Source organism: Salmo salar, chromosome 20, assembly GCF_965601325.2.
Source record: "Salmo salar chromosome 20, fSalSal1, whole genome shotgun sequence".
Classification (NCBI taxonomy): Eukaryota; Metazoa; Chordata; class Actinopteri; order Salmoniformes; family Salmonidae; genus Salmo; species Salmo salar.
The window spans coordinates 56184313-56196986 of NC_138310.1; the positions used below are offsets into that span (position 1 = coordinate 56184313).

A 12674-nucleotide genomic window follows, 5' to 3' on the forward strand; every position below is an offset into this window, starting at 1 on the left:
CCTTCATCTCTCTCAGGGTATCAGGGCAGTATGTGTGAACAGAGAGTGGACCCATGTGCCTCCAGCCCCTGCCACAACAACGGGAGCTGCTTCCCCCAGGGTCCCGGCCTGGGCTTTGGCTGCAGCTGTGCCGCCGGCTTCACCGGCCCGACCTGTGCCCAGCTGGTGGACTTCTGTGCCCTCAACCCCTGTGCCCACGGGATTTGCCGCAGTGTGGGCACTAGCTTCAGGTGTCTGTGTGTCCCAGGTGAGCCATCCTGTGTCTGCGAGCGAGTGTGTGTTAGTATGGGGGTAATCTGATCCACCTCCCATTACCCACACTATAGATGAGCTGTAAAACTAGCTAACAGATTGATTCTCCCACAATAAATATGATATTACAGTGAACCTGCCACATATAATATACTGCATCTTAAATTAGCATTGTTACTACTCACTATTCCACAACCCATTCCCCAACCCACCCAGTGATATCATTGATGCAGACACAGAGTACGTAATACCATGCCCATTATGTGCTCATTGATCATGCCACTGGTTTTTATGGCTACATGCTCAGATTAATGGTGTGGAATGATGACAAATCATTATCCTTATTCAGCAATTACCCAGCTGTGTGACCAGACCTTGGTTAAAATACTATTTGAAATCAATTACCCAGCTGCGTTCATCCACCTCTGGCCTGCTGGCCCCCTACCTCTGCGGAAGCACAGTTCCCGCTCAGCCCAGTCAAAACTGTTCGCTGCTCTGGCACCCCAATGGTGGAACAAGCTCCCTCACGACGCCAGGACAGCGGAGTCAATCACCACCTTCCGGAGACACCTGAAACCCCACCTCTTTAAGGAATACCTGGGATAGGATAAAGTAATCCTTCTAACCCCCCCCCCCCCCATATAGATGTACTATTGTAAAGTGGTTGTTCCACTGGATATCATAAGGTGAATGCACCAATTTGTAAGTCGCTCTGGATAAGAGCGTCTGCTAAATGACGTAAATGTAAATGTAAAAAATGTCAATGACTTTAGCTGGGCTTGATTGAGCTTGCCTGGTACAAGGGAACAAATAGAATAGTCGCAAAATTGCAAACCCCGCTCATTTGGCACTCCAGGCAGGCTTAAACAAATGGTAGTAATATTGGAAATATTTCAAATAGTATTTAAACCCAGGTCTGGGTGTGACTGCAGGAGAACGACCCTATCAGTAGAAGCATCAACACAGTGTGACAGGCTGCTGCTCCTCCCTATCAGTCTGTCCTAGAGTTCCCTTTATATGTCTTTCTGCCTTTCAGTTTTCATCTTGATGTAATTTGCAATCTTATGTTGGATGGGGAGTGAGACACTCTAAATTAGTAATGGCTATAATTTTTTTTTACAGAAACAACCCAATTCCACCATTTTAGATCACTTCACTTAAAATAGTTCCTTTGGGGAATCACACTATCCATTCAGACTGTCCTCTGTAGCCAGATACTTCTCACTGTGTTCATACTCTTATTAGTATATTCTTGTCTCATACCATTGCCTTATGGTATTTGTTCTCTCATTGAAACAACCTCAACATTCCCTTATATACTGTACAGTGCATTCGGAAAGTATTCAGACCCCTTCACTTTTTCCACATTTTGTTACGTTACAGCCTTATTCTAAAATTGATTAAATCGTTTTTTTCCCCTCTTTACACAATGCCTCATAATGACAAAACTGTTTCTTTTTATTTAGTAAAAATAAAAAACGGATATCACATTTACATAAGTATTCAGACCCTTTACGCAGTACTTTGTTGAAGCACCTTTGGCAGCGATATCACACATATCACCCAGTATATCCACACATATCACCCAGTATATTCACACATAATATCACCCAGTATATTCACACATAATATCACCCAGTATATTCACACATAATATCACCCAGTATATTCACACATAATATCACCCAGTATATTCACACATAATATCACACTGTATTATCACACTGTAATAAGGGTCGTCAAAAGGAGACCAAAATGCGGCGTGTGAAGTGCTCATATTTACTTTTAATGAAAACACTTTGCAAAATAACAAAACGACCAACAACAGTCCCGTCAGGTACAAACAACGAAACGGAAAACAACCACCCACAAAACCCCATGAAAAACAGGCTGCCTAAGTATGGCTTCCAATCAGAGACAACGAAAAACACCTGTCTCTGATTGGAAACCATACCCGGCCACAACATAGAAAATACAACATAGAACGACAATGTAGACAACCCACATAGAAAACAGAAAACCCCAAATACATAGACAAAAACACCCCCCTGTCACACCCTGACCAATCTACTATGGAAAAATGACCTCATTCTAAGGTCAGAACGTGACACACACAGTATATTCACACATAATATCACACAGTATATTCACACATAATATCACACAGTATTATCACACAGTATATTCACACATAATATCACACATTATATTCACCCAGTATATTCACACATAATATCACACAGTATATTCACACATAATATCAACCAGTATATTCACACATAATATCACACAGTAAATTCACACAGTATATTCACACATATCACACAGTATATTCACACATATCACACAGTATATTCACACATATCACACAGTATATTTACACATAATATCACCCAGTATATTCACACATAATATCACCCAGTATATTCACACATAATATCACCCAGTATATTCACCCAGTATGTTCACACATAATATAACACAGTATGTTCACACAGTATATTCACACAGTATATTCACACAGTATATTCACACATAATATCACCCAGTATATTCACCCAGTATGTTCACACATAATATAACACAGTATATTCACACAGTATATTCACACAGTATATTCACACAGTATATTCACACATAATATCACCCAGTATATTCACACATAATATCACACTGTATTATCACACTGTAATAAGGGTCGTCTAAAGGAGACCAAAATGCGGCGTGTGAAGTGCTCATATTTACTTTTAATGAAAACACTTTGCAAAATAACAAAACGACCAACAACAGTCCCGTCAGGTACAAACAACGAAACGGAAAACAACCACCCACAAAACCCCATGAAAAACAGGCTGCCTAAGTATGACTTCTAATCAGAGACAACGAAAAATACCTGCCTCTGATTGGAAACCATACCCGGCCACAACATAAAAAATACAACATAGAACGACAATGTAGACAACCCACATAGAAAACAGAAAACCCCAAATACATAGACAAAAACACCCCCCTGTCACACCCTGACCAATCTACTATGGAAAAATGACCTCATTCTAAGGTCAGAACGTGACACACACAGTATATTCACACATAATATCACACAGTATTATCACCCAGTATATTCACACATAATATCACCCAGTATATTCACACATAATATCACCCAGTATATTCACACATAATATCACCCAGTATATTCACACATAATATCAACCAGTATATTCACACATAATATCACACAGTATATACACACAGTATATTCACACATAATATCCCCCAGTATATTCACACATAATATCACACAGTATATTCACACATAATATCACCCAGTATATTCACACATAATATCACCCAGTATATTCACACATAATATCACACAGTATATTCACACATATCACCCAGTATATTCACACATAATATCACACAGTATATTCACCCAGTATATTCACACATAATATAACACAGTATGTTCACACATAATATTACACAGTATATTCACACATATCACACAGTATATTCACCCAGTATATTCACACATAATATCACCCAGTATATTCACACATAATATCACCCAGTATATTCACCCAGTATATTCACATAATATCACACAGTATATTCACACATAATATCACACAGTATGTTCACACATAATATCACACAGTATATTCACCCAGTATATTCACATAATATCACACAGTATGTTCACACATAATATCACACAGTATGTTCACATAATATCACACAGTATGTTCACACATAATATCACACAGTATGTTCACACATAATATCTGTAATGGGTGCGTGTTGGTGGCAGGGAAGTCAGGCGCAGGAGAATCAAACTTGGTATAAACGGAGTTGTTTAATCAGTACTTTACAAAACTCCAAAACCAAAAATACTAAATAATAAAAAGTGGGTACAAAACCCGTCGCGCACCAACACATAATACACAAATATACAAATCAAACAATCTCTGACAAGGACATGGGGGGAAACAGAGGGTTAAATACACAACATGTAATTGATGGGATTGGAACCAGGTGTGAAGGAAGACAAGACAAAACCAATGGTAAATGAAAAATGGATCAGTGATGGCTAGAAGGTCGGTGACGTCGACCACCAAACACCGCCTGAACAAGGAGAGGGACCGACTTCGGCGGAAGTCGTGACAATATCACATAGTATATTCACACATAATATCACACAGTATATTCACACATAATATCACATAGTATATTCACACATAATATCACACAGTATATTCACACATAATATCACACAGTATATTCACACATAATATCACATAGTATATTCACACATAATATCACACAGTATATTCACACATAATATCACACAGTATATTCACACATAATATCACATAGTATATTCACACATAATATCACACAGTATATTCACACATAATATCACACAGTATATTCACACATAATATCACACAGTATATTCACACATAATATCACCCAGTATATTCACACATAATATCTCTGTTCACCTTTCACGCTAACCTATTCTATGTTATTCTCCATTGCTCTTCATCTCGTTCTCTCTTTGGCTTTCTGTCCCTCTCTCTCTGTCCTCCTCTCTTCTCTCTCTTTATCTCTCTTCCCTCACCTCATTTCCCTCTCCCTCTCCTCTGTCATCTGGTTAATTTTTATTAGGATCTCTTTTATTAGGTGAGACAGTTGCTTTGCGCTTCCTTCCAGACCATTGTCTCTCTGCAACCATTGTTTGACTACACAAGTTGGGCAGATGATGCCGTCCAATCACACAGCTCCATTCAGACAGCCCCCATCTAACGGGAATGATGTCATTGGTGATTTGCAATCAGACTCGTTTAAGGAAATAATTGACCTTTTCTCCTGTTCATCAATATGCCAGCTGGTGTCTACGTCCTCTACGAGGAGAGGAGGCTGTGAGGGATCTGATATATATAGTGGATTCCAGGCTCCCTGTATCCATATCAGGCAGAGGAGAGTCAGACTAGTCAGAGGATATGGGTCTGGGAGTCTGGGAAAGGCACTTGACATTTCACTGGCTTTTTATGAGAACCTCTGGGATTTATCAAGGCTTACTTTGTATGTAAATGTTTCCTCTCATGGTGAACGACAAACACATGCACACACCAGCAGAAAGCCAGACACGCACGCACAGCCTGACACACACTCACGCATGTATTGCACATACCGACATGTCTATACTCAGTACGGTATCTTCTGCTTGTAAGCTCTGAAGAAAGAACACAATGTCCTACATCAACTTTGAGATTCTGTCAATCGCTGTGTTCTGACCTTGGGCTCATACTGCTTCTCTTTTATAAGGAAAAACACCAAGACCCACAATTCTCAGTCCCAGTGCAAACCTGCCACCCAGTGGCAACTGGGGTGTACTGCATTTAATAGACATCACTAACAATCACGGCTGAATCATGGCTATATATCGACGGAACCATAGAATTGCATCTAGAATTAATTTAATAAGATGTCTGTGGATGTAACATCCACAAGGTTTTGCCATAGACATGTAGGCAAAGAAATATGTTTGACTTGTTCCATCTAAGTGATCATCTCTATATATAAATAAAGGTACATTAAACCACTTTTAACTCACCCTCATAAAAAAATGATATGTGCTGAGGAGTCTATCACCGTGATCTTCTCGTTAGTGATATCTAAACATAATCATTACTTGAACTGTCATCTAATATTATGATCAGACAGTGTGACTTTATGTGTGTGTGGTGTGTCTCCTAGGGTACCATGGTCTGTACTGTGAGGAAGAATACAACGAGTGTCTGTCAGCCCCCTGTCAGAACTATGCTACCTGCAGAGACCTCATCAACGCTTACGAATGTGCCTGCACTCCCCAGTATGAAGGTAGGTGTGTGTGTGTGTGTGTGTGTGTGTGTGTGTGTGTGTGTGTGTGTGTGTGTGTGTGTGTGTGTGTGTGTGTGTGTGGTGTGTGTGTGTGTGTTGATTTCAATCCAATGTGACTCAACGGGGACAGTTTTAAGTATGTTATCCCGGGGTGGGATTGTGTGATGATGCTGATACTGCTATATGTATGCTAATTCGATGAGTTTATACAGCCTGTATTATAAATGTATCCATATAAATGATTGTATGTTGTCTACAGTATGCGTTTATGTAGTAAATTGCGAGATAGTGTGCTGTGCTGATGTGAACTGTCATGTGTAGAGCAGACCTGGATTCAAATACTATTTGTAATCATTTCAAATATTTATGCTGTCCTTTAATGAGCTTGTCTGTTGCAATGAGCCAATACAAAAGTCCTAAAAGTGCAAACACAGCCCCCCTGGCACTCCAGACAGGCTAAAGCAAATGCTTAAAGTGTTTGAAATATTTCCAAAGGTATTTGAACCCAGGTCTGTAGAGAGTACTGTGTGTGAGTCATTAATGGGTCATATGTGTTTGTCCCTGTGCAGGCAGACACTGTGAGATCTACAGGGATCCTTGTCTGAAGGCTCACTGTCAGAACGGAGGACACTGTGAGAGTGTGGGCCTCAACGCCACCTGTGTCTGCCCACCTGGTTACCTTGGTGAGCATTTCAACTCTGTGTGTGTGTGTTTTGTGTGTGTGTGTGCATGCGTGTGCGTGTGAGTACACGTCTGTCACCCAGTCTATCATAGTAGGCCTTGGGGACACAGGTGGGAGTAGGCTGTTCTGACTAGGGAGCAAACCACCTCTGAACCCCTTCAAAGTATACCTGTACCTGCTGTTCCCCCCCCCCCCCCCCCCCCCCCCCCGCCCCACTATTGGTTATCTCAGGGGAGGACTGTGAGGTTGACATCAACGAGTGTGAGAGCAATCCCTGTCATCACGGAGGAACCTGCATCGACCAATCAAATGCCTACACCTGCCACTGCCCCCCAGGCTGGGTAGGGGCCAGCTGTGAGATACGTAAGTACATTACCCAGAATCCCCTTGTTGTGGGAGTAAATGATGAAATATGATTACATGTACATGCCTTTCTTAGGTTATTCATAAGTCTGTCTGTCTCTTTCTCTCTCAGACTTGCAGTGGAAGACCACCCACCCCGAGGACACCCTGACCAACATGCCGCGTCACTCCCTCTACATCATCATCGGCGCCCTGTGCGTGGCCTTCGTCCTCATGCTCATCATCCTCATCGTGGGCATCTGCCGTATCAGCCGCATCGAGTACCAGGGCTCGTCTCGCCATGCCTACCAGGAGTTCTACAACTGCCGTAGCATCGACAGCGAGTTCAGCAACGCCATCGCCTCCATCCGCCACGCCAGGTGAGACGGCACAAAGCTCTCTGAACCAGTCACACCTCAGGGTAGACTAGGCTTGTTTACTATAAGTATACAAGTGCCTCAACGTTGTTAATATTTAATGTATTAAATTGATTCAGCCATTAGAAACACCTCCTGTTATAGCTTTGCTATTTACCGGGAGATAAAGGCCCATTCAAGTTTCCAATGTTTTTAATGCACAAGTACAGTGAAATGCCTTTCTTGAAAACTCAAAACCCAACAATGCAATACTCAATAACAATGTCATACACGAGACAAAGGCCCATTCCGGTTGATTTCAGGCTAATCTTGGAAGATTACCAGCACTAGGGTATACTCACCTGTAATACACTGTGGGTAAATGTGTAATGCCTCTCTTACAACACCATATTTATATTACTCTGTTTGTAACATGCAACATCTCCTTTATAACCCTACCCTCACCTGTCACCTGTATTTCATTCTCAACCTAGCAACTCTACACTTGAAACATTAGGAACTGTCTTGCATGTAGCTAACTGTCCTACCTGAAGTGATGTTCCATATATGTGTTTTCTTCCCCTCTCTCAGATTTGGGAAGAAGTCCCGGCCGGCCATGTACGACGCCGCACCCATCACCTACGAGGACTACAGCCCTGACGACAAGCCCCTGGTCACTCTGATCAAAACAAAAGATTTGTAGAAAACACAGCGGCAACACACCCACCCACACACAGTATCACGCATCACCTGTTCACACATACAACTAACAGCACATGTTCGGACGTGCACCAATATACACAAATTCAGTTAATGAAAACCATTTAGTATTTCTTTAGATAAAAATGAACAAAATAAATGTAGTGGAGAAAAAAAACAATAGTTATGCGGAAAGATAAATACAAATCTGGAATTTGATACATCTATTTTACTGTTGGAATATCCATTAAGCTACTGTAGCATAAGAGCGTATCTTTTTTAGTGGGTGTTGGGTGATATTGCCATCTTGGTTGCTTCTTCTCTCCAGTAGAAGGTGACTACATTACCCAGGATGCCATTGGGGTCCTAGAGGGGTGGTTCCTGATGTCCCTCACCAACTCATGAGCTCAGTTTAAAGTGTAGATTCAGCAGAGGCTGTCGATAGGAGTTCTTACAGGTGTGGTAGAAATAGGTGCACTTGTCATAGTGCAGTACGATATATATCTTTCTATATAAAAAATCTGCAGTAGGTTGCCTTACTTGGTGCATGGGTAGATTCAATGTTTTCTGCATCATTTTGAAACCCTCCGTGTATTGTGGTTGATTTACTGTGTCTTTGCCAGGTTTGTGGCAAAATCGTCTCCTTCTTCAGGCAACAACGTGGGGTAGCGGTAGAAGAGATGTACAAAACCACTATGGGGGAAGCTTTAAAACAGCATTTTTTTAAAACATTGGTTGTCATGTTTTTATTATTTACATGCAAGTTCTGTACAAATAAAGGAAGAGTAATAATTGTGTTTTTTGCAGGAGTGGTCCGAGTAGCCAGTGGGCGGGTCTTGTGTGGATGACTGACAGGTGGGGGTCAGCTGGTGGCTCTGCTCCAGTTATATATGTGCTTCTGTGTCCCAGGTATAGGTGTCTCTCTCTGTCTGTGTGCGGTTGTGTTGTTCCACTCAGGGTCAACCCCTGGATGCATTCGTTTGGGGCGCCGGATGGGCGGCACATTTTAGACCATTCCATTGGTTCTTGAGTGAAATCTCCGCCCACCCGGAGCACCGAGTGAGCTCTCCACTTGACTGATGTTTTGCCTACTCGGGTCGTCTTTTTTTAAAAGAGAAGAACCACATGATTATTATCTATGTTCAATGATGTAACAATAAAGGTTGAAGTGAACACAAACCCAGCTGGTGTCTCGTGTGAGTTCCGTAGTGTTTGTTCTTATTATGACACCAGAGGTCTATTTGTGTCTAGGAAAACATTTGACTCACAGGGTTCTGTTGACTCAATGGAAATGTACTATGACAAGACTTGGTCATTGTAATACACGTGTATAAACATGAATTTAATATGTAAAACCTCATTGACTCACTCATCCCGTCACGCCGGCTGGAGCATTGGGCAGCAACAAAGGATCTTCACTTCCTGTGGTCCTTGGCCGTCTTCTCCGCTGTGCTCCAGCTCTGCTGGTGTTGCTGGAGTTCAGTCTTCACTCGTCATTGTTCTCCATGTTGTCATGGGCCTCCCTTTCTTCTGTCTGCCTTCTGGAGTCCAATGGACAGCTAACCTTGGAATGGAATCAGTATTTCTTCTGTCCAATCCAACTCCAGCAGCGTCTCTTGAGTATTGTGACCAAAACCTCAGCAATTAGATCTCAATACTTTTGAAATGGAAAAAATAATACTGAAGTCGCAAAGATGATTTATCACGACTTGACATGAGAAGTGGGTTTGGATAACCTCCAAAGCACAAGACTAAGTACTATTTTTTGACTAAACTAGTGCTTTGAAAACCAACTCAAAATTGTATCATATCAATATTGGGCATTTCACAACTCCTGAGAACCTAATCAGTCTTAACAAATTAAGGAAAAACTGAGGTTTTGTAAGTACTGGTGTTATCTAGCATCAATCTACCAAAAGACATGCTAAATACAGAGACACTATAGGAACTCAATAACACTGGCCAGAATGAGGAGTGTCCATAGACGCAGTACCCACTACCATAGGAAAATGGGCAACATGTTTCCACCATTAGACAGTCCCTCCATGTCTCTCCATAACCAGTTGCCCCAGACAACATGTCAGCAGTGGGAAATACCCATATAAGGAGTGTTGTTACCCCGTGTACGGCCTTGGTGACCTCCTGCTTAATCCAGATGTTCCCAGAGTAAACATCTGTAAATAAAGGTTGGCTGTGGCGTCGTCTCGTCACTCACTGCGCCTACACACACACACACATACACATACACACACACACATACATGTGAACGCATGGACACACACACACACGTATTCACGCATGGACACACACACACGTGCGCATCGACACACACACACACAAACACACACATACACACACACACACAGATACACAGACAGACAGACAGACACATACAGTGAGGGAAAATAGTATTTGATCCCCTGCTGATTTTGTACGTTTGCCCACTGACAAAGAAATGATCAGTCTATCATTTTAATGGTAGGTTTATTTGAACAGTGAGAGACAGAATAACAACAAAAAAATCCAGAAAAACGCATGTCAAAAATGTTATAAATTGATTTGCATTTTAATGTGGGAAATAAGTATTTAACCCCCTCTCAATCAGAAAGATTTCTGGCTCCCAGGTGTCTTTTATACAGGTAACGAGCTGAGATTAGGAGCACACTCTTAAAGGGAGTGCTCCTAATCTCAGCTTGTTACTTGTATAAAAGACACCTGTCCACAGAAGCAATCAATCAATCAGATTCCAAACTCTCCACCATGGCCAAGACCAAAGAGCTCTCCAAGGATGTCAGGGACAAGATTGTAGACCTACACAAGGCTGGAATGGGCTACAAGACCATCGCCAAGCAGCTTGGTGAGAAGGTGACAACAGTTGGTGCGATTATTCGCAAATGGAAGAAACACAAAAGAACTGTCAGTCTCCCTCGGCCTGGGGCACCATGGAAGATCTCACCTCGTGGAGTTGCAATGATCATGAGAATGGTGAGGAATCAGCCCAGAACTACACGGGAGGATCTTGTCAATGATCTCAAGGCAGCTGGGACCATAGTCACTAATAAAACAATTGGTAACACACTACGCCGTGAAGGACTGAAATCCTGCAGCGCCCGCAAGGTCCCCCTGCTCAAGAAAGCACATATACATGCCCGTCTGAAGTTTGCCAATGAACATCTGAATGATTCAGAGGACAACTGGGTGAAAGTGTTGTGGTCAGATGAGACCAAAATGGAGCTCTTTGGCATCAACTCAACTCGCCGTGTTTGGAGGAGGAGGAATGCTGCCTATGACCCCAAGAACACCATCCCCACCGTCAAACATGGAGGTGGAAACATTATGCTTTGGGGGTGTTTCTCTGCTAAGGGGACAGGACAACTTCACCGCATCAAAGGGACGATGGACGGGGCCATGTACCGTCAAAACACACGGCCAAGGCAACAAAGGAGTGGCTCAAGAAGAAACACATTATGGTCCTGGAGTGGCCTAGCCAGTCTCCAGACCTTAATCCCATAGAAAATCTGTGGAGGGAGCTGAAGGTTCGAGTTCCAAACGTCAGCCTCGAAACCTTAATGACTTGGAGAAGATCTGCAAAGATGAGTGGGACAAAATCCCTCCTGAGATGTGTGCAAACTTGGTGGCCAACTACAACAAACGTCTGACCTCTGTGATTGCCAACAAGGGTTTTGTGACCAAGTACTAAGTCATGTTTTGCAGAGGGGTCAAATACTTATTTCCCTCATTAAAATGCAAATCATTTTATAACATTTTTGACATGTGTTTTTCTGGATGTTTTTGTTGTTATTCTGTCTCTCACTGTTCAAATAAACCTACCATTAAAATTATAGACTGATCATTTCTTTGTCAGTGAGCAAACGTTCAAAATCAGCAGGGGATCAAATACTTTTTTCCCTCACTGTACATACATACATACATACACACACATACACTGTGTGGAGCTGAGAGGAGCCAGTGGTTATTGATGAGGTTCACCCTACACTGAAGTCTGAGTGGGGAGCCTTTGTTGACCTCTACCCCTTTTCCCCTTTCCATGACCTCCAGGGTCTCAGGGCACTGTTTGGCCTTCGTAGGGGTCCATTGGTAGGCACAACTCCTATAAACTGAGTCATGGCCAGATCTGATGGAGCCACTTCACTGGCGCCAGAAGGCTGGAATGTGTCTGTTGTTAAAACAGGGTTTTTAGAAGTGCGCCATCAACCATCAAAACCATGACCATTTGGGCAAACCATAATACCACACAGCAATTAGTAAACCAAGCAACACTGACCAAAATTGCTTGAAATAATGGCAATATTTTTATGTGAGCCTTTAATATTCAGTCAATTTAATTATTTTGCGACATTCAAGCAGGAAAGTATGTATGTCTGTAAAAAAGGGTTCTCTGGCCCCCTGTCCTTCCATTCCTTGCAGCTGTCGCTACCGCCCCTTGCAGACCA

The 12674-nt window shown here is 42.2% G+C and overlaps 1 protein-coding gene across 1 annotated transcript in view; it reads left to right on the top strand.

Annotated features, from left to right (window-relative positions):
- LOC106580885 (delta and Notch-like epidermal growth factor-related receptor) overlaps window positions 1–9403 on the top strand; it is a 77666-nt gene extending 68263 nt beyond the window's left edge. The window contains exons 8-13 of the mRNA XM_045703650.2: window positions 17–247; window positions 6019–6141; window positions 6711–6824; window positions 7055–7186; window positions 7299–7545; window positions 8113–9403. Of these exons, the coding sequence (XP_045559606.1) occupies window positions 17–247; window positions 6019–6141; window positions 6711–6824; window positions 7055–7186; window positions 7299–7545; window positions 8113–8224 (959 nt within the window). The 3' untranslated portion in view covers window positions 8225–9403. The remainder of the gene's footprint in view (window positions 1–16; window positions 248–6018; window positions 6142–6710; window positions 6825–7054; window positions 7187–7298; window positions 7546–8112) is intronic.
- Window positions 9404–12674: the final 3271 nt, after the last annotated feature.